General features: G+C 45.7%; 3 protein-coding genes across 4 annotated transcripts; 1 reads left to right on the forward strand and 2 right to left on the reverse strand.

The window, feature by feature from the left end:
• Positions 1-159: 159 nt before the first annotated feature.
• LOC144003801 (kelch-like protein 33) lies at positions 160-3,372 on the reverse strand. Its single transcript, XM_077500378.1, has 4 exons — positions 2,185-3,372; positions 1,176-2,115; positions 934-1,101; positions 160-810 (listed from the first exon to the last, which is right to left on the reverse strand). The coding sequence occupies exons 1-4, from the start codon at positions 3,326-3,328 to the stop codon at positions 288-290; spliced, it is 2,775 nt and encodes a 924-aa protein (XP_077356504.1). The 5' UTR covers positions 3,329-3,372; the 3' UTR covers positions 160-287.
• A 901-nt stretch (positions 3,373-4,273) lies between these two features.
• Positions 4,274-6,544, reverse strand: LOC144003701 (uncharacterized). Its single transcript, XM_077500211.1, has 5 exons — positions 6,370-6,544; positions 5,447-5,512; positions 5,259-5,329; positions 5,009-5,180; positions 4,274-4,928 (listed from the first exon to the last, which is right to left on the reverse strand). Exons 2-5 carry the CDS (start codon positions 5,477-5,479, stop codon positions 4,746-4,748), a joined length of 459 nt encoding a protein of 152 aa, XP_077356337.1. The 5' UTR covers positions 5,480-5,512; positions 6,370-6,544; the 3' UTR covers positions 4,274-4,745.
• Positions 6,545-9,353: 2,809 nt separating this feature from the next.
• ndrg2 (NDRG family member 2) lies at positions 9,354-18,178 on the forward strand. 2 transcript variants are annotated; one of them, XM_077499756.1, is made up of 16 exons: positions 9,354-9,704; positions 12,436-12,521; positions 13,969-14,013; positions 14,093-14,198; positions 14,277-14,397; positions 14,490-14,552; positions 14,615-14,675; positions 14,791-14,877; positions 14,948-15,004; positions 15,077-15,180; positions 15,258-15,296; positions 15,371-15,422; positions 15,490-15,537; positions 15,612-15,647; positions 16,489-16,540; positions 16,626-18,178. In XM_077499756.1, the coding sequence occupies exons 2-16, from the start codon at positions 12,447-12,449 to the stop codon at positions 16,787-16,789; spliced, it is 1,110 nt and encodes a 369-aa protein (XP_077355882.1). In that variant the 5' UTR covers positions 9,354-9,704; positions 12,436-12,446; the 3' UTR covers positions 16,790-18,178. The 2 variants fall into 2 exon arrangements, with proteins under 2 accessions (XP_077355882.1, XP_077355883.1); XM_077499757.1 differs by having other exon boundaries at positions 9,355-9,704; positions 13,972-14,013.
• Positions 18,179-18,455: the final 277 nt, after the last annotated feature.

Genomic DNA, 18,455 nt, shown 5'->3' on the forward strand with positions numbered 1-18,455 from the left:
TGACAGTCACAAAAAGGAAGTTGGCCTGCTGATACTGACTGGTGGTAAGACCCTGGTAGCACCGTGTGTTTATCACCGTGTATTTAAAACTGGCTTTCTTATTTCTCCTTCATATTTCAGATTTCATAGTTTTCTATGCAATAACAAACATTAATATAAACAAAAATACTACAAATGTGTTGTTTCAGTCAGCACGCAACATGACTACCTAAAACTTTCAAAAGCACGTTAAAAATCCATGTTACATTTCAAGCACTCTCAGAGCAACTGATGTTCAAAACGTCTTTCTACATGCGTACATGTGGTGGCAAAGGAAGCACAGACGCTCGCAGGTCGTTGTTAGGCCCTGGCATCTTTCCCATGTTCTCCCACCTGTGAAGGGCGGGGTCATAGCGGTGGACCATCTTAGTATCGCTGTAGTTCTCTTGACTGTACCCGCCCAGAACGTACAACTTCCCCTCCAGAACGGCACTTCCTGCCCCCACGTGAGGCACGGGCAGGGCCGAGAAAGCCGTCCACGAGTCTGTGGCGGGTTCGTATACCTCGCAGGCCAGCTGATCTATCGCCATCTGGTTAGCATCCGATGTGATCCCGCCTGCTACGTAAAGGCGGTTGTCAAGGGTTTCCATGCAGTGGTGAGCACGTGCTTGAGACATGTTTGCCAGGTAGGTGCTGCCTTTTTCTGGGTGGTACACAAATAGAGACGCCAGACACCGATTGTCGCTGTTCAGTCCTCCTGAGATGAAGATCTGCCCTTGCAAAACTTTGGCCACATGTCCGCCGAGGGTCAAATCCAGTGGGTGAGCAAAGCTGAAATGGACAATATGTGAGCAGATTTTAATGTTCTGCGGTCATCCTACTTAAGCTAATAAAGCTACATTTATTAGCATGTTCAGTTGGTTGCAGCCAGCCAAGGCCCTGTTCTGTTCTTACCTCCAAGAGTTTGAAGCAGGTGAGAAGCATTCCACGCTGTCTATGTAATCAGGGTGACAGCACCCCCCAATAGCGTATATGTTCCCGTCTTTTACCGCCACAGAGAAGTAGCACCTCTTGTTTGACATGTCAGCCATTTTGTCCCAGCTATTTTGGAGTGGGTCATACCTGTGGTGAAAGAATCATTAATAATCCAATGTCAGAAAGTAAACATTTGATGAGCCCCTTAAAACAGGCTTCACCTGTAAACGGACTTCAGTGTGTCTTCCGTGCCGTAATATTTTTTCCCACCAAACACGTACAGTTGGCCTTTGAACACCACAGCCTCGTGACAGAACCTTGCCGATTCTGGTATCTCGCCCAGCTGTCGCCACTCCATTGCCTTTCTTATTCCCGTGTGGTTCATCAGGGAATTCCCGAACCAAACTTCTCTGCTCAAACACCGACTGCCCAGGTCCTCTGAGATCTGGTCACCGCCGGTCAAGACTAGTATCTGTTTTGGCAGATAGACGCGGTACTGGCTCTGCGGTGCCACCTCATTGGAGCAGAAATGCTCCCACACCGCTTCATAGAGGTCCGCCAGATTGTGTTCAGACCACAGGTTCACCGACTGAACCTCTTTGAATTCCTCAAACGTCATGAGGGGGAAATGAATGGTTTTCATGAGCTCCCTGGCAAGTTTAAGTCTGGTCTTGGGCTTGGCTTGGATCCAGCCTGCGACCGCCTTAAACACCACCAGCTCGGATGGAACACAAAGTGAGCGGCTGTTCAGGTATATCAGGAGCTGTTTGGCCGGCAGGTCCTTGAACTTGGAGGTGCAGGCCACCTTTTGGAATTGCCGCAACACAAAATCATCGGAGACTTCGAGAAGCTGCGTCACCTGGTAAGCTTCGGCGAATGATACCACATCTAGGCAGAAGTGCGTATTGAGTTCTCGCTGCAGGAAGTCGAGGCTCAAGGAGAGTGCCGGCTGGTACTGGAGCTGCAGGGCGGTGCTGCTGATCTCGAATACACAACTCCAGCTGAGGGGGAAGGTGCCACTGTAGGAGGTTTCAATGAGAGCCTCCAAGTCTGAAGCCGACAGGAACGGCAGACTGATGTGGGACTGAGTGGACTCTTTCATCCCTGAGCTGAACATTCCACGGAAGAAGTCGCTGCTGGCTGCCAGGAAGACTCTGTGAGCTGGAGGGAGGACAATTAGACGTGACGGGTCCTATCCAATACAGTTTCGAATATTGTTTAGGTACTCACCAGGAAGCGATGCTCCGATTGCTTCGAGAACAACGTTGCAACCCACTTGGTCTATCCACAAATTTCGAATCAAATGAAGACTGATGGCCATTTGTTCATTCGCGGAGATGTTGTTCTCCTCTTCAGTGGTGGTGGAGGACTTATGCTGCTTGCGGACAAAATCCAACACTCTGTGGGCGCCCAGAGACTGAGCAGCAGCTTCGACGTGCGCCAACGTTTCCTCCTCCAGACTGGATATGAGTCCAGTGTAGGCGAAGTCAACGATCGCATCCAACCCACGGAAGTCCACATCTGGACCCAAAAAAATGGAGTACCTTTGCTCCCCCTCGTCCACACTGTACTTCAAATAGTTTTTGACCAGGGAGCTGACAGCTGCCATGACGATGGAATGTAGGTGGAGCCTCCTGCCATCATTTGTTCTGAGAGTGAGGTCGGTGAGCAGAGATGAGTCCCGGAAAGCCCTCAAGGTGTGGAACAGCGCCACATGGTGGTCATCTTTGCAGTATATCTTTATGGTGTCTGCTTCTTCGTCCTCCTGTGAGCACCATGCCACCTCATCATCGCTTGACTCCTCCTCCTCATGTTCCACTTCTTCATGGCTTTTCCGTGACATGGTAGCCATCCTCTCATCTACCCAAAGTTCTTTTCTCTCCCTTAAAGCACCTAATGTTCCATTTCTCCACTTTCCACCATCTTGCTCGTCATTGCATACGTGTTTATTCTCATCTTCACACCCAGTCCATCGCAAATCTTCTACAGAATATTCTCCTGGTGATCCTGAGCTTCTCTGTTCCAGCTCCTTTTCACTTTCGTCTTTTCCCTCAGCCACAGTTTCTCCCCCTGCCTCCTTTTCCTCGTCACTCATGGCAAGCTCCCTGACAATTCCCATCACCACCTTCTTCTTCTCCTTTATGTCCTCCACCTTCCTATTTTCGGCCCCCAACTCTTCATCTTTCCACACCTGTTTCTCTTTATTCCCCCGATCATCATTCACCTTTTGATCCTTTACGCTCACTTCAGCGTGTGCTTCGTCCTCCTCAGTCTCCTCGCTCACATCCTTCGGAACCCAGTGTCTTACCCTCTGCTCCATCTCCTTCCTCCATTGCTCCCAGTCGGGCTGCAGCTGTGGAATTGCTACCTCCATGGAGCTCAGTCAGCCTCAAACATCAGTCCCGACCAAAGTCTTCCCAAAATTTGTGCCCCGTCCTGGTTTCTTTCGATTGTGCGCTGCCTCGCTCTCTTCTCAAGTGCATGTCATCTTCCGAGTGAGCGAACACGTTGCTATATTGAGGATACAACTGTTTAACGGCAGCAAATTAGAACGCCAGATTGTCTGAGGTGCTAATGTTACACATGGCATCTCACATTGAAGCTGATTGCACTGCAGCTTTTAAATGCAAACCCATTTGACCCACTTAAAGCGAGCTATACAGACTTGGAGGCTGCTGGTTCCCAGCCAAAAATTCTCTCCTCCTTGTCTGGCACGTTGATCCTGAGCCATATGACTGCAGGATCTTTATTAACTGCCCAGAGGGGGCCAATGTGGGTTCACATTGCTCTTGTGCATCCAAACACTGAGGAATCTTGGTCAAGGGTCAAGAGGAGTGTGGAGGCCCGGGGGGCAAGACAACAAATTTTCACCTGTTGTTGTGTATGCTGTGATAGGAAGCAAACAGCTGACTAGCTCAGGCATTGAAGAACAGACACTAGAACCTCACCAGCAGCTCATAAATTCATTCTGTGGTCACATGGGCCATTTCTTGCCATTGATTTGAGAGGCCATAAAATAAGACCTGCTAAGAACGCTTTCACTGGGCTTGATGCGACCGGTTGGGTCAAACGTCACAAAGTCAAGTTGACATTGTTTCGAGGAGTTCACGCTGGGCAAGGTTGTCAACACGCTCGCAGTTCTCAAGGCCACATGTTTGTCAACTTCAAGACTGGCTGGGTACTGATCCATCTCTGTGATGTAAATAGACTCACTGGCCTCTTCATTGGGAACGTAGACACAATCTAATTTGAGCTATCACGAGGATAATTGTTTGTTTTTGTGATGGATGATCTCAAGACATTACCACACAAAGTCACATTTTTAAAAAAAAAAGTATTTTTATTGAAACACTGTGGAGCCTTGAAACACTTAAAATGACGGTTAAAACCACAGTTTAGCATTCCACAACGGATTTTCTAGTAGGTGTTATTAAATCGTAAAACGCACGTGTGTATGATGGTAGAGAAAGTTGTAAAATGGCGCACATCTGTTATTGCTTTTCAAAATGGATCTAGTTGCACTTCCTGAAGAGGATGGTAGGTGGAGCTGAGATGGTGACAAGGACATCGGGGGCGTTCTTCAGCGCTGCGCCAACTAGCACAGGAGAAACCGAGGAGTTGCATAGTCGTCATTGTTGGGAATGCGTATCTATTTTGAAGATGAGACGAGCCTGCTCGGACCAAAATCGTCACCCAAGACACGTGAACGTTCTCATGTTTGACGTGGACACAAATAAAACCAACGTGTTAAATGTTTGTGCTTGATCTCGTCGGACTCTCCGCGCGGCTTGTCAGGTTCTGACCCACGGGAGCAGGAAGGACGCGATGGCGGCAGCGAGGGCGAGCAAGAGGACAAGCAGCGGGGGCGCGAGGGGCGGCGCCCACCCGCACATGTGAGGTTCCGGCTCCGCTTCCGCCCGCTTGTCCGCGCCGGGCCTGGAGATGATGAGCGGCCTCACCTGCGAGATGCTCTCCTGCGTGGACGTCAGAAGTGTTAAGACCTCATTGCTAGATATGAGACTCGTTTCGTCGTCATCATACATGTAAGACTTACTTCCAGAATGGTGCGGCTGTGCGTCCGGTCCGGACTGAGCCGCAGGTTCCACCGATGCGAACCGTGCGTGAGGCCGCCATCGTCTTCGCTCTCAGTGGTGTCCTGCCGCGCCAGACGTTGTCGCTTGCGGCGCCGTGAGCTGATTCGGTGGAGCGAGCCGGGTTCTTGGAGTCTAGAGGTAAGATGTTAGTGCGCGCAAGCGGTCAAAGTAAAAGCCGGCAGGTAAAATCTCAGGTGTGAGCGGCGCCACCTGCAGTCGGCGTCCTCGATGTCGGCGTCCGCATCGCTTTCTCCCTGAGGGTCGGACAGCACGCACTCCTCCTACGTATGTGGGGGAAGTTAACGTTTAACTTTGGTGGTACTTTTCGAAAACTAAGAGGTCCGATAGACGATAATATCGAATCAAGTGCTTATGCTTTTGATATGTTTCTACTGTACCTCTGTTCCGTATCCCTCAGAATAACGGGTCATGGTGAGTGGTGACTGAGCAGAGTTCACCTGCTCCTGCCAATCACACAAGGAAAAAAAAAAAACTGTGCAAAGATGTCAATTACAATAGTCAAGCTTCTATTACATTTGGCCTTGTTCTGCCGATATCACAAGTCATTTTCATTGTGATCCATGAGCTCCCTCTTGTGGTATGCATAAGAATTGCTGTCCAAGTACAGTTCAGTTGTATTTAACTCTTAAATAACATTTTAATTTATTCTAGAAGATGTTTGGGTTCAAAGATTGAATAAGGTGCCATTTTGATGTCACTTTTATGTTCAATGCATTTTAATTGAATAATTAAGTAGCTAATTTACTATATTTAAGGGCAGTGCTTATCTTCAACCATGTAATTACTAAAAACTTGGAGTTAAAGGTGGTAGACATGTAAAGAAATTTGAGAACTGGTTCATTAAACTTACGGTCATGATATACATGGGGGGAAAAAAATATCATTGTGCTAGCTAAGAAACCTGTCATCCAGGTTAGAACCGATGAACAGAAATAAATTACGCGGTCGTGTCGAGACAACCAGACTTGTTGTTTGTTACGTTTGTTCTGCTTTCTTTCTTTTTTTTTTTTTTCCCCTCCCTTTTGTATCCCGAAAACGTTCAAACACGAATTAGGCTAACATGTGTCTTCGAGCTTGTCCATAACATGTGTCCTGATGTCGATTACGTGCCGCACTCGCGTTACGTAACAGGCAACTTTTCACATCAGGACCAGCCGCAAAATGATGCCGCGAACGTTACAAACTCCCAGCTGGCACATAAACAAACCGCTTTTCTTGACTTTAACGCGAGCCGAAAATCCCAAAAAGCAATCATTTGACGTGGCCGCAATTTAAATAAAGATATGGTAGCGAATCTTACCTCGAACACATGTGGAACACGCAATCCGACCTAAAGGCTAAATGGAGTCTGGTGCTTGTACGCTAAACAGACGCACGCGACGATGTTTGACATTGTCGCAAATCCCTCGTGACGTCACCCGTAGAGATGATTGACAGCTCTGGCCACGGGGCTATCTGTGTGATACAGAGCGGAAGTGCGTATATAATTATTGGATTTCAAAATAAAACGTAATTCGAACGGATCTTCGCTCATGAAATAAATATATCTTATTAACGTGCACGAGTCTGACATTAAGAAGAAGACGACATCCCAAATTCAGAAACTATTGTCCCCTAAGATCACGAGTGGTCATTTCCCATGGGACTTACCAATAAAAGAGGGAAAATGTAATAAAGGGAGGCTACATAACTGAGTAGCAGTAGTGGTGTAATGGGTGGGATTGATGGGCAAACCCCCCCAAGTCATGTGACACAAATCTCACTGACTAACCAGAATAGTTTGTGCAGGCCATCAAGATGTCTTCTACCTGAAGCAGGCCATGGAGCACCTGGTTGCCAGTCGGATCTGCAGGAAAGTTCTAGCGACAGTGTTGACCATCGCTAACTTTCAAGGTGAGCTGCGAGAAGAAATTTATGCTTCTATCTGTCAATTGTCAAATTAAACTAAGTTGAGTTGAAACTGTGCTACCTCTACTTCAGCCTTACATTACACTGTAGCGCCATCTCGTGGAGGCACAATGGACAGCAACGTCTTGAGGACCAGCAACTGTCAATGAAATGCACTTCAAATGACTAAATGAATCTTTTTTCCGGTAAGAGCTGTCACTTGACAGATTTTTTGTTGTTATGAGCCGAAATTTGACATGGTTGTTTTCACACAATGTAGTGTTGTATTTGTTTATGTAAAAACAAGACATAAATATGCTGCTATTGACATTTTGATTTATGTTTGGTTTAAGTAAATGAAGCATAAAAATGGTGTCAAAGTATAAAGTCCAAAACATCTGGATGAGATATATAGATTGTGTTCTGTTATGTGTATGTTACTGTATGAACACAATTAAGGAGCACATGTCATTTTGTTCATATTTTTTTTATAATGCGGCGTTTGTAGCACTGAATCTCCGATGGTTGGTTATTTGCGGCCACAGCTTGTCTGAGTGTTTTGTTGTGTCACGACATGAATATTCATAAGTGGAGCTTTCATCTTTGAAAAGGAGGTTATTGGCAAGTGTAAATGATTCATGAGGCTCAACGGGATGGCGGGCGGGATGGGGGGGGGGGCTTGTGGCGGCTTTTGGGTCTTACAGAACGGAGGAGATAAATGCGACGTCACGGGCGCTTAAAGTAGGTCAGCCATCAAGTTGTGATGTCACACCGTAGTCAGCCGTTGGCCAATAACTAGCAGCCCCCTCCTCTTTTTTTTTTTTTTTTTCCACTCTTGGAAAATAGAGAGCCCCCCCACCGCCACCACTTCCCCCCTTTTTTTTTTCTATGAAGCTGTTTCAGTCAAACACAATGAGCTTGTGCTTAAAACAGTCACATGGACAGCTACAGTAGACTTCATCATCCTTGAGGCAAACTTGCACATCGTCCTTGTCTATAGACCCCCCCCCCCCCCCCCCCCCCATTTCATTTAAGTAGCAGCATCAAACAATCCCACGGGGCCATTGTGTGGCGTGTGGGATATATAAAATGTGAACTATAGAAACCAGAGGTTTATTAGCATAATGCCAACGCTGCATGTGAAGCGAGGTGAAACAAATACACCCTTGCGGCTTATCGACCCATCAGGCGAAAGCACTCGTGAGTGTCTCCTGTCAACACATGCTAGCATCAATTAGTTGGGGCCATTCACTTGGCACGTTGCCATGGTAACGACATTGAATTTTATTTCACCTTGCAAAAGTCCAAATGATCCTTGTACTTTATTAAAACATTTTGCCCATTTTTTTTTTTTGCTTCACTTCAGTAGAAATTGTACTGCTCCTTCTGGTGTGTGCACCATGGCCACCTGGGGGCAGTATAATACAGATATAGACACACCCAGAGATGAAGAGTTTCACAAGTGATTCAGTAAGATGCATCGTAATATTCATCAAAAGATCAAGTAAATTGTCGTCTCTTGCTTGCCACTCTCATGCGCACGCTGTGACGCTTGTGAGACACACTTGAGGTGGGTTGTGTCATGTTGTGTTGTGAGTGGAGTGCATTACGTCACCCGGAGGCCTGTTAATCTGTCCGACCAGGACAGCTGGCAGCCTCCATCCAGCAATGTCCAACACGGTTGACATGTGTGCAGCAGCAGTTCTGAATGCGTATGTATTTATGTATTTAGACACACGCGCACACAGACACTTATCTCAAAGCATGATTATTATATATAGTACAGACAGTATAGACTGTATGTGATGTATGTGTGTGTATATATTTTTATATATACATTTATACATGTGTATATACAATTCAATTATTTTTTTACCTACATTATCATTACTTAAAGTGTTCATAGATTTGTTTTGAGACACACTGTATTGTATATTTGCAGCATTGTGTATGTATACTTTATATTTGAATCGGTCTAGCTCTATTATTATTGTATTTTCACATTTTAAAAGCCCCCTGTGAATATTGAAATGTTACTATTATGCCAAATTTTCTTGAAACTCTCAACTTTTTTTGTATGAATGTCTCGATTCTGGTACTTATACATAACACAACATATGTTTCTTGACAGTTTCACTTTTTTTTTTTTTAATGTCTACTGCATGAAATAAATAAACTAAAAGCTATTTAAAATTCAAAGTATGCAAACCAGATTTAAAAAATTGTCATACGAGTAGGCCTATAATTAATGATCCTATTTCTTTCTGTGGTATAATATCATACATTATATAACGATAGTTTATCTGCGTGCTAAACAAGGCTGGACTGTACCACCGTGGGGTTGAAAATAAGGGGTGGGAGGGGGGCTCCTCAGGACGCCTGAACGCTCTTCATACTCGCACGTTCGGGCACGTCACGCAGTGTGCATGCACGCGCTTCCCTCCGCCGAACTATACAATAAACCCGCTATGAGCGCATTGTGGTGCATGTTAGCACGTAGAACTTGCAACCCCCCCGCAGAGGCCTTTCGTCTCTTTTTGATTGACGGGCCCAGGCAGCCCCGCCCCCCTTGTGCAGAAGTCCGCTCCCGCTGGAGAGGCAAAACACGAGCGGACCGGAGTGGAAACTAGCGCGGACGAGGACGAATTGGGACCCGGTCGATTTGGCACCAGAACCCGCGTAGAGCTCGAAGACCCGACTTGGACGTCTTGTGTGTATCGTTTCCCCACGCTTGCGCCGCACAAACAGGTAACGTGACCCGGATGTACTCGCCGTGAAGCTGATGTTGCGCTTGAATGAAAACTGGACGCGCGTGCGTGAAATATTAGTAAATATAAATGCATATCATTGTGTCCCCTCCCCCACGATACCATCTTTGTCCGGCTCTCAAGTGTGCGTTTATTGACGCGCACACGTGGCTTGCCCCCCTAATCCCCCCCCCCCCCCCCCCCCCCATGATGACAGCTGCAAATAGGTCACTATTGACATTCTCCTCTTGCATGAACTTGAACAATTGAAGTAAACATCGTGCCCGCGCTTTCAGCATCCCAAAATTGACATCAGCATCCACAACTCTTTTTTTTTTTTTTTTCTTTTGTTCGTTTTCTCGATGTGATGGGTGGTATTTTGATAGACGCAGGGTGAAGGAAGGGGTGGGGGCAGTACCCACAATGGTCCTCAATGTCAAATGGGGGTGTGTCTCAGTTGTCCACCTTTTCAGTGCGGGCTGAAAGGAAAAAGAAGAAAAAAATGCTGCACTTGATTTGAATGAAGGGTCACGTGCACGCGCACGCACGAGGACAGGCTGTTTTTCAGCAAGCGTGTGCACGCACATTCCGTGAGTCATGCCGCGTTTGGAGGCTCTCTCTCTCAAGCACACACACGCACGCACACAGCGATTCACCCTCTCTGACCAACTTGCTGTTGTCTTCCTTCTAGGTCTGCTAACGTGGTGGACGAAAGCAAAAAAATAAATAATAAAAATAAAGCATGGCCTACTTTTGACCTGTACACTGTTTGACCTTCAGATGACCTGTGATGTGGGGGGGAAGGGCTGTTTTCTCCTGGTCCAAAATCAACAGCAATGGAACCAGTGAGGTTCTGGTCATCTGAATGCTTCTATTTGTTGTCAGGATATCGGCAAAGGAGAGGTGCAAGGGGGTTGGTGCAAATCTGGACCAATCTTAGCATTTCCTCCTTGATTGTTTTCTCAGCCATTAGTGGCAATCATGAAGGAAAGCATCACTGGATTGTGGGCTAACACTTTCATTCTTGACATTGAATGGCTTTACTTCCTGCAAAGTCCGTTTTGGGGGTTCCTGTAGCTTGAGTTGTTGTTCAACATTACCTATGTGGGTGTCCAGTTTGTGGAATCCCATGTGAGGAAACAATCTTGCTGATCTCTTGGCTCAGAATATCTCTAACGTCGGCGGATCAGCGAGTAGTCTGTAGTGTGGGCGGTATATGGCCTCAAATTCATATCAGGGTGTAAACATGAATGAATCATGATATCAAACTTAACTGTAAAAATGATAATGGCAGTATTTCTGAATGGTTTAGTTAAATGTAAAATGTAAATATTTACTTTTAAACCCTGCAGAAAGTACCAGTAGCTATATTATTTATTCTTGTCTGCTAGCAAGCGACATTTCACATTAGCATAGTAGTTAGCAATGCTTCTCCTGGTTCCACTCTTATTTTCTCCTTGCTCGGTGTAAGGAGATAACAATACTTGACAGAAATGTATCTTATTTGTCGCCACAGAGGTGAGAATCAGTTGCTTAGTGGAGAGGACCCGCACCACGGAAGAATAGCGTTTAGCCGCACCAGGTATCAAGCTAGCTAGCACGTGTTAGCATATGCTACGTGTGGCGCAAGTTTGTGGCTAGCGATGGTGAGCAGCTGGGGAAGTATTGAGGATGGACTGTTCAACATGGATGCACTGTTTAAATTGATATTTATTTTAATTGTTTTTTAATGGCAACTCCATAATGGCAACAAGGCCCAACTTATATTATCTACTGCATACACTGTATATACTGCGCACCCCGAGTTTGCAAGAACATTTTGTTTGTGTATTTGAGAGCGATGGGCCTGAAGGGGGTTTGGCTCGGGGGTAGTCGACGCTTCTCCCACTGGCTGGCGTCCAGATGCTGGCGGGCCACAAAGCTGCTCTGTTCTCAGGCCTAACTGCCTATTAATAGTCCGATTCCCTGCACCTTCTCGGGAATGCCCCGATTGTGAATCGGTTGCTCTTACATTAGAGGTGTCCGAAAATAAACCCGTCGACATCCTGCTGTCAAATCCAGTCCATCGAGCCATTATCGATTCCTTGCCATGGTGTCACACATCACCTAGCAACAGGGGTCGGACCCATGATGCCAAACATTACAGGCCCTGTATTGGTTTTCCGTATTATTATTTTTTTGTAGAACACCCTGAGGGTAGACCTGTGTTTATGCTTTTATTCTCTGCCTGTGTTGTGGAGACCCAAAGTGGCCCAAGTGTGCCGGTACCAAACTGTTAAGAGGGTTATGATGAGCGATGAGGGGTCTCTGCAGCAAAAGTGCTCACTGGCTCCTCCGTGATGGGAGCGTTTAGGCCGATTAAAACGTGACAGGATGTGAGGGGGAGCAGATTAGACAGAAGAGCAGCGTTATCAGTATGGTCATGTGACCACCTTCTTATGTCTCATCTACATACCTTGCGAGCGCAATTCATGATACGTCTGATTTAGCGGACGTTTCGCTAAAGCCGCTCAAAATGCTGACAATCCAAATCATGTGCTGTCAGTACTGCGTGCATGTGTGAGAAGTCTTTGAAATGAGATTCCTGTTCTTTCCAAAAACTCTTTCTTTTTTTTTCTTCTCATCTTTGCTGCGTCTCATCACTAATTGACTTTCATGAGCCCCCACAAGAACTCTGCAACATATGCGTATGTGTGTTTAGCGGCACATTTTGACGTCTTCTGCTCATCCAGCACAAAGCGCCATGACAACGGAGATGCAAGAGATCACCATCACGGAGGACAAGCCGCTGCTCACTGGCCAGGCCGACTCCAGCAAGGTCAGAGAGGACACGCGCACACACTGTACACTACATGCTGCGTGGCATTTCAATAAGCTGCCACGCTTTTGTGTGCTATCATCCTAAAACGTAGAACGTGTGTTGTGTGTAGGAGGGGTGCGTGTGTGTGCGTGTGTATGAGACGCACAGAAATGTGCCGCAGCCCTGGCTGGCTGTGATGCAGCCGGTTTGACGTCAAAGCCCTTGTGGGGGTGGGGGGTGGCTGTCTTCGGTTTTGCTCCTGCTGATGTTGCTTTGCACCCTCTCGCTACTGACCCCAGCTGGAAAATGGTGGAAATACGAGCTCACATGAAGTACACGTTTCGTGTATTCCGAGACCACACACGAGTGACTCAAACGTCTTATATATCTCAAACCGTCTTTCACCATTGAAATGAATGAAAATGGCATTCATCTGTTCCAGCCTCCCAACAAAACACAAAGAAATATTTAATAGTGTTCTTATTAAAAAATAAAAAAAAATCTACAATTGTGACATTTATGGAAATATACGACAATCTTAGGAATGGCCAATACCAATAGTACTTTTGATGCATAAAAATTTCCCACAAAATACAATGACGGTAATATTAAAGAAATCAGCATTTAATTCATTGTCCAGCACCCTCTGTTCAGCCCACCTTGGCCACCAGGGTGCAGTATAATACTACTGTATACATTCAGGGCTGTCCATCGAATAATTGAGTAATCAACACCCTGGGTTCCACTCTTCCATATTTTATTTATTTTTATTTTTGTTAATCCACTAAGGTTGAACGCGAGCTTAATTGAGTGGATATAACTACTCGTTATTTATTATCTTCTGTACGTACATATGCATTAGTAAATAACAAAATTAGCCTACGCTAAATTGTTAGCATTAGCGTGCTAGCGATTGCATTTAAGGTAAACAAACACAAACCACCATTCACACGTACATTATTACATTTACATTACACATTTAATAGTGTCTTAAAAGTCACTTTCAGATGATGCTTCAACAGTCCATGAGTAAACAAATAAAGTTCCCTGTTAGCTACAATGAGCTCCATAACTTCTTGTCCACTGCATGCGTCTGCAAAAAAAAGGTCCGTGTAGAAAAGTGGACAGCGGCGCAATTATCATTCTGGCAGAGCTTCGAAGAAAACATTTTCAGCCATCATTTAGAAGAGTTTCACAAATAAGTTACTCAAGCTGTGGTGATAGTTGTCTACAACGCCACTTGCATTGATGCTAGTTTTGTTAGCCTGTATGTAAAGTTTTGCATTGTATGTTAGCATTACGCTAACATATTTTTTTTGTATAAGGAAAACATTGTGATTGGTTGAAATACACAACTCTTGGCTCACAACACAAAGAAAAATGTCTACCAGGAGTCAGCTTGTAAGTTGTTACTGGAAAAAGTAGCTGTCAGTACTTTGTATTTTTGTCTTTCTGTGGTTTCTAGCAGGATGCTGAGCTGGCAGCCAGGATTCTCCTGGACCAAGGCCAGGTGGGGATGCGGCACGCGATGAACATAATGTGTGACAGGGTGGCAAGAACAACATAAAATATTTTTCTTCCGGTTGCAGGAGCACAGTGTGGAGACCCCTCACGGCGTCCTGCACGTGACGCTGCACGGCACACGGAACAGCCGCCGGCCCGCCATCCTCACCTTCCATGACGTCGGCCTGGACAGTACGTGGCACCCTTGGTGCTTTTGTTGTTGTTTTCTTGGCCACGCATGCCGTTCACGCCTCTTGGTGCCGTTTGCAGGCAAGAGCTGTTTCTTACCGTTATTCAAGTTTGAGGAGATGCAAGAAATCGTCAAGAATTTTACACTGATCCACATCGACGCTCCGGGCCAAGAGGACGGGGCGGCTGTTTACCCGGCGGGGTGAGCTCATGTTCACCTTGTAACCTTTAACCCTGTCTTTTTCACCAAATGTTATCAAATGACTTTCACAAAGATCCTTTCTTTCCAAACAGCTACCAGTACCCAACCATGGAGACCATCGCAGAGATGATTCCCGCTGTCCTGCAGTTCTTCAAGTAAGTCCGAAAACAAGCGCTCGCAAGGTGTCGGCACGTAACGCGGGCCTTGTGTCCCGCAGCTTCCGTACTGTGATCGGAGTGGGCGTCGGCGCCGGAGCATACATCTTGTCGAAATTCACGGTAAGTGTCGACAGACGGTTCAGCAAATCCAGCTACAGCCAAACTGTGGCAGGGTTTTTACTTTCTGGATTTCCCACCTCTGACCTTGTCATTCTTTCTTTCTGCCTCTGCACAGCTCGCCAACCCAGACTCTGTGGAGGGTTTGGTTCTGATCAACATCGACACAAACGCCCGAGGGTGGATGGACTGGGCTGCTCAAAAGGTAACCGGACGCCCAAGATGAACGTGGTGTTGTTTATGGCAGACGTGAAATATTCAATCCGTGTCTGCAGCTCAGCTCTGTGACGTCGTCGCTCACCGAACAGATCATGTCCCACCTTTTCAGCCAGGTAAGTCCCGTTCATAAACGCACACACGCTCTCACGCACATTGGGTCTCACTTCCAAATGTGGTCCCCTCAGGAGGAGCTGTCATCCAACACAGATGTGGTGCAGTCTCACAGAGAGCGTATCAATAAAGCACCTCACCTGCTCAACATCGAACTCTTCTGGAAAACCTACAACAGGTAATCACTCACACACACAAAAAAACAAACAATCTGAATGGCACCCACAGCAATCACATCTTCTTTATTCTCTACAGCCGCAGGGATTTGAACTTGGACCGCAGTAGCACCTTCAAGTACCGGCTTCATTTGTTGATATAATCCAAGTCATCTGATTTGACCGGACGATGATGAACGTTTTCTCTCTCAGGTGTCCAGTCATGTTGGTGGTGGGCGACCAAGCGCCGTACGAGGACGCCGCCGTAAGTGTAGCGAGCGGCAGGCTGCCTCTCCTGTTTGCGCCTCTCACTTTTGTTTGTCACTCGACAGGTGGAATGCAACAGCAAACTGGACCCCACCACCACCTCCTTCCTCAAGGTGACTTTCTTGCTTTCCTTCTCTCCCGCTGTCGTTGTCAAGACAGTTTTTCGCAACTTCCCTTCTTTCCTCAGATGGCCGACGCCGGCGGCCTCCCCCAGCTCACTCAGGTAAAGGAAAGCTCATTTAAAATGTCACTAATAAATACTAATAAAAATTAACATAACTACCCTAAAAACTATTACTATTAAAAACAAAACGAAATAAAAACTAACTAAAATCAAAAAATCAAAAACTATAATAATCCTACTGCCATATTACAAATAAATTGGTTATATACTGTAGCATTTTTCTATATTTGCAAAAGCACAAATAAATTATTTGTACAATATTTAGGACTGAACACAATTTCTCTTCATAACATTATGTGGCCCTTGCGTCCTTCTGATTTTCTTCATGTGGCCCACAAATGAAAACGTTTTGACACCCCTGTCCTAAATAGTAATAAAAAAACAGTTGAGTAACATCATTAAATAGAATGCAAAAAGTAAACTGTTACTTGCTGCAATCCAATTGTTGTGCCCAACATGGCCACTGGGAGGCAGTCTATAAAGTCATGCGTACATGAAGATTACACTTCTTCTACTACTAAGTTTCTGTAATATTTCAAAATTTTAATTAAGGATAAAGAAATTGAACATTGAGTATATTATTGGATTACATGTGTGGCTTCCCTTTTTGTCCCTTTTAGTTCACATGACCTCTAAAACCACAACGATTCATGCTAACAGTTAGCATGTCGATGGAGTTTTACATTAGTAGCCAAAGTTGTTTGTTGTGAGGGGTAATCAACCCAACAAATGTTATTTTCAACAATGTTCTTCTATGCTGCCCCACATCTAAACACTGTATTCTGATTCGTGATTAATATTACATTTGTGTAATATGAATTAAATACTTCCTGTTCCGACAAAAGTGCACATTTGATCGGCGAATCTTTTGCGTTTGCAGCCTGCTAAACTGACCGAGGCGTTCAAGTACTTCATCCAAGGAATGGGCTACAGTAAGTGAGCGCCGCGCATTTCCTTTCTGACCGCGTGTGCCACGTGCGCACTCTTAACATGCCCGCCTGGCCTCTGTGCCCACAGTGGCTTCATCATGCATGACCCGCCTGTCCCGCTCGCGCACCACCTCGCTGTCCTCCTCGTACTCCATGGAAGGGTCTCGCTCGCGCTCGCGCACGCTGTCCCAGGGCTCGCAGGGGGGGCAGATGCCGCCCAGCCCCTCGCAGACCATGGAAGTGTCCTGCTGAAGAGGAGGCGGGCGCGGACGGGGGAAGAAAGCCAAGAGATGGAAAAAGGTCGAGACCAATGGGTTCCCATCATTGTCGCTACAACTCCCGTCATTCCCCAGCTAGGCAGGAAAATAGGCACAAAGGGAAAGGGGGGGAAACATCTTTCGTCCAAAACCTTGCATCCCCGCTGTCTGAAAGGAAAGAAAGGATTATTTTTGAATAGAGGGAGGTGGGCACAACATGGCGACCCCCAGCTCTGTTGTTAGCCCTTTAAATTAGCACAAGTATGTGGTCGCTAGAGGCCCTAACTCATAGTAATAGTCCTAAAAAGAAGCTGACAACTCATGTATTGTACACAAAAAATAGACTATAGCAGATGCATTTGTCTTGACAACCTTCTTGAGCTTCTTTTTTTTTCCTCGACTCCTGTAAATCATTCTACGTTAGCGTTTTTGTGTTATGTCTTCCAGCCTTTGTATGCCGTTTGGTTTTACCAGCAAAGGAGTGCTTCATTTTTTTTGTCTTCTTAAGGCCGCTCGGTTGTCCGATCACTACTCGTAAAGCGAGTGCACGTGACAGGACGCCAATCAATCGGCAAGTGCTTCCAATCTCCGCACTGTGTCCAGGATGCACAGTGACGTCGCTCCGTAGCATGTTAGCATGTTCAGAAGGGATCACTGTGTAATCTTCTGGGATTTAAAACTCTCGAAACCTCAGATACCTCTTAACTAAGCCCAGCCGCCATACTTGAGCATATGTGCGCTCAAAGCAACTCCACACGACCGCCATGTTGTTAAGAAAGTGCTGTACCGCTAAAATGTCACTGCCGGCAACACGATGAGACACTTTTACAATGTGAACGTAATTGGTTTGTATTCTAGACTGGTTCTGCATTTGAATATGTTCTCACATGCAACTGGAGTCAAAATGTCTACAGTGTTGTGAACCTTCCAAAAATTTAGCCAGGAAGAAGCTCACCAGAGTAAATGAAAGCTAAAGCACTGCCAGGAGGTCCAATAACCGTGATTACGACGAAATGTACGTGGACTGAACCTGACACAACTTGTGTTGGGAATGAAGAAATGCAGTGTTGAAAGTGTCAGCCAAAGAGAAGGCAGAGGAAGAATTAAAGAAAGAAAAATGAGCAGCTCTCACGTGAGGATTCAAAAAATGGGTGTGCGACATTTTGTCCATTTTCTTTCCTACTTGTGTGTCTCATCTTTGTGTGGATCTTTACCCAAATGCTCACTTAGTCCACAGTGTGATATTTCACTTTTTTTTTTTTTTTTTTTTTTGCATTAGGCAAAATCATGTAATAAACTTTTAAAAGAAAATGCAATCCCATTTACTTGTGTGACAAAAATAAGTGTGTAACAATGAGACATGAATAAAAACTTACAAAGAACACCTTGCGTTTTTGACACTGATACTTTTTGCCAACACAATGGCCTCCCGGCAAGCCAAATTACAAGCAACATGTTCATGGGAAGTGATTTGACTCTTAACTTTATTAGTGTTTGTTACATTCAATCGCATTCAATCCGTTCGAGGTTGGGTCATAACAAAACAACAGCAGGGCGAGCACAACCGGTCGGTTTGCATTGTGATCTTCCAAGACTTTTTGCTTTGTTGGTGACATGCAAGCATCTATGTCAAGTCACCTTCCTCGGACACAAACCGGATA

Source organism: Festucalex cinctus, chromosome 16, assembly GCF_051991245.1.
Source record: "Festucalex cinctus isolate MCC-2025b chromosome 16, RoL_Fcin_1.0, whole genome shotgun sequence".
In the NCBI taxonomy this organism is placed as follows: Eukaryota; Metazoa; Chordata; class Actinopteri; order Syngnathiformes; family Syngnathidae; genus Festucalex; species Festucalex cinctus.

Bases quoted from the DNA above. Each gene is read 5' to 3' on its own strand.
- LOC144003801 (XM_077500378.1), bottom strand. From the start codon at position 3,328: ATGGAGGTAGCAATTCCACAGCTGCAGCCCGACTGGGAGCAATGGAGG. The intron at 2,116-2,184 runs GTGAGTACCTAA...TCCTCCCTCCAG, and splicing joins AATCGGAGCATCGCTTCCTG to CTCACAGAGTCTTCCTGGCA. The intron at 811-933 runs GTAAGAACAGAA...TGTCCATTTCAG, and splicing joins CCTGCTTCAAACTCTTGGAG to CTTTGCTCACCCACTGGATT.
- LOC144003701 (XM_077500211.1), bottom strand. From the start codon at position 5,479: ATGACCCGTTATTCTGAGGGATACGGAACAGAG. The intron at 5,181-5,258 runs GTGGCGCCGCTC...TCTTACCTCTAG, and splicing joins ATCGAGGACGCCGACTGCAG to ACTCCAAGAACCCGGCTCGC. The intron at 4,929-5,008 runs GTAAGTCTTACA...ACGTCCACGCAG, and splicing joins ACAGCCGCACCATTCTGGAA to GAGAGCATCTCGCAGGTGAG.
- ndrg2 (XM_077499756.1), top strand. From the start codon at position 12,447: ATGACAACGGAGATGCAAGAGATCACCATCACGGAGGACAAGCCGCTG. The intron at 15,423-15,489 runs GTAAGTGTAGCG...GTCACTCGACAG, and splicing joins CGCCGTACGAGGACGCCGCC to GTGGAATGCAACAGCAAACT. The intron at 15,538-15,611 runs GTGACTTTCTTG...TTCTTTCCTCAG, and splicing joins CCACCACCTCCTTCCTCAAG to ATGGCCGACGCCGGCGGCCT.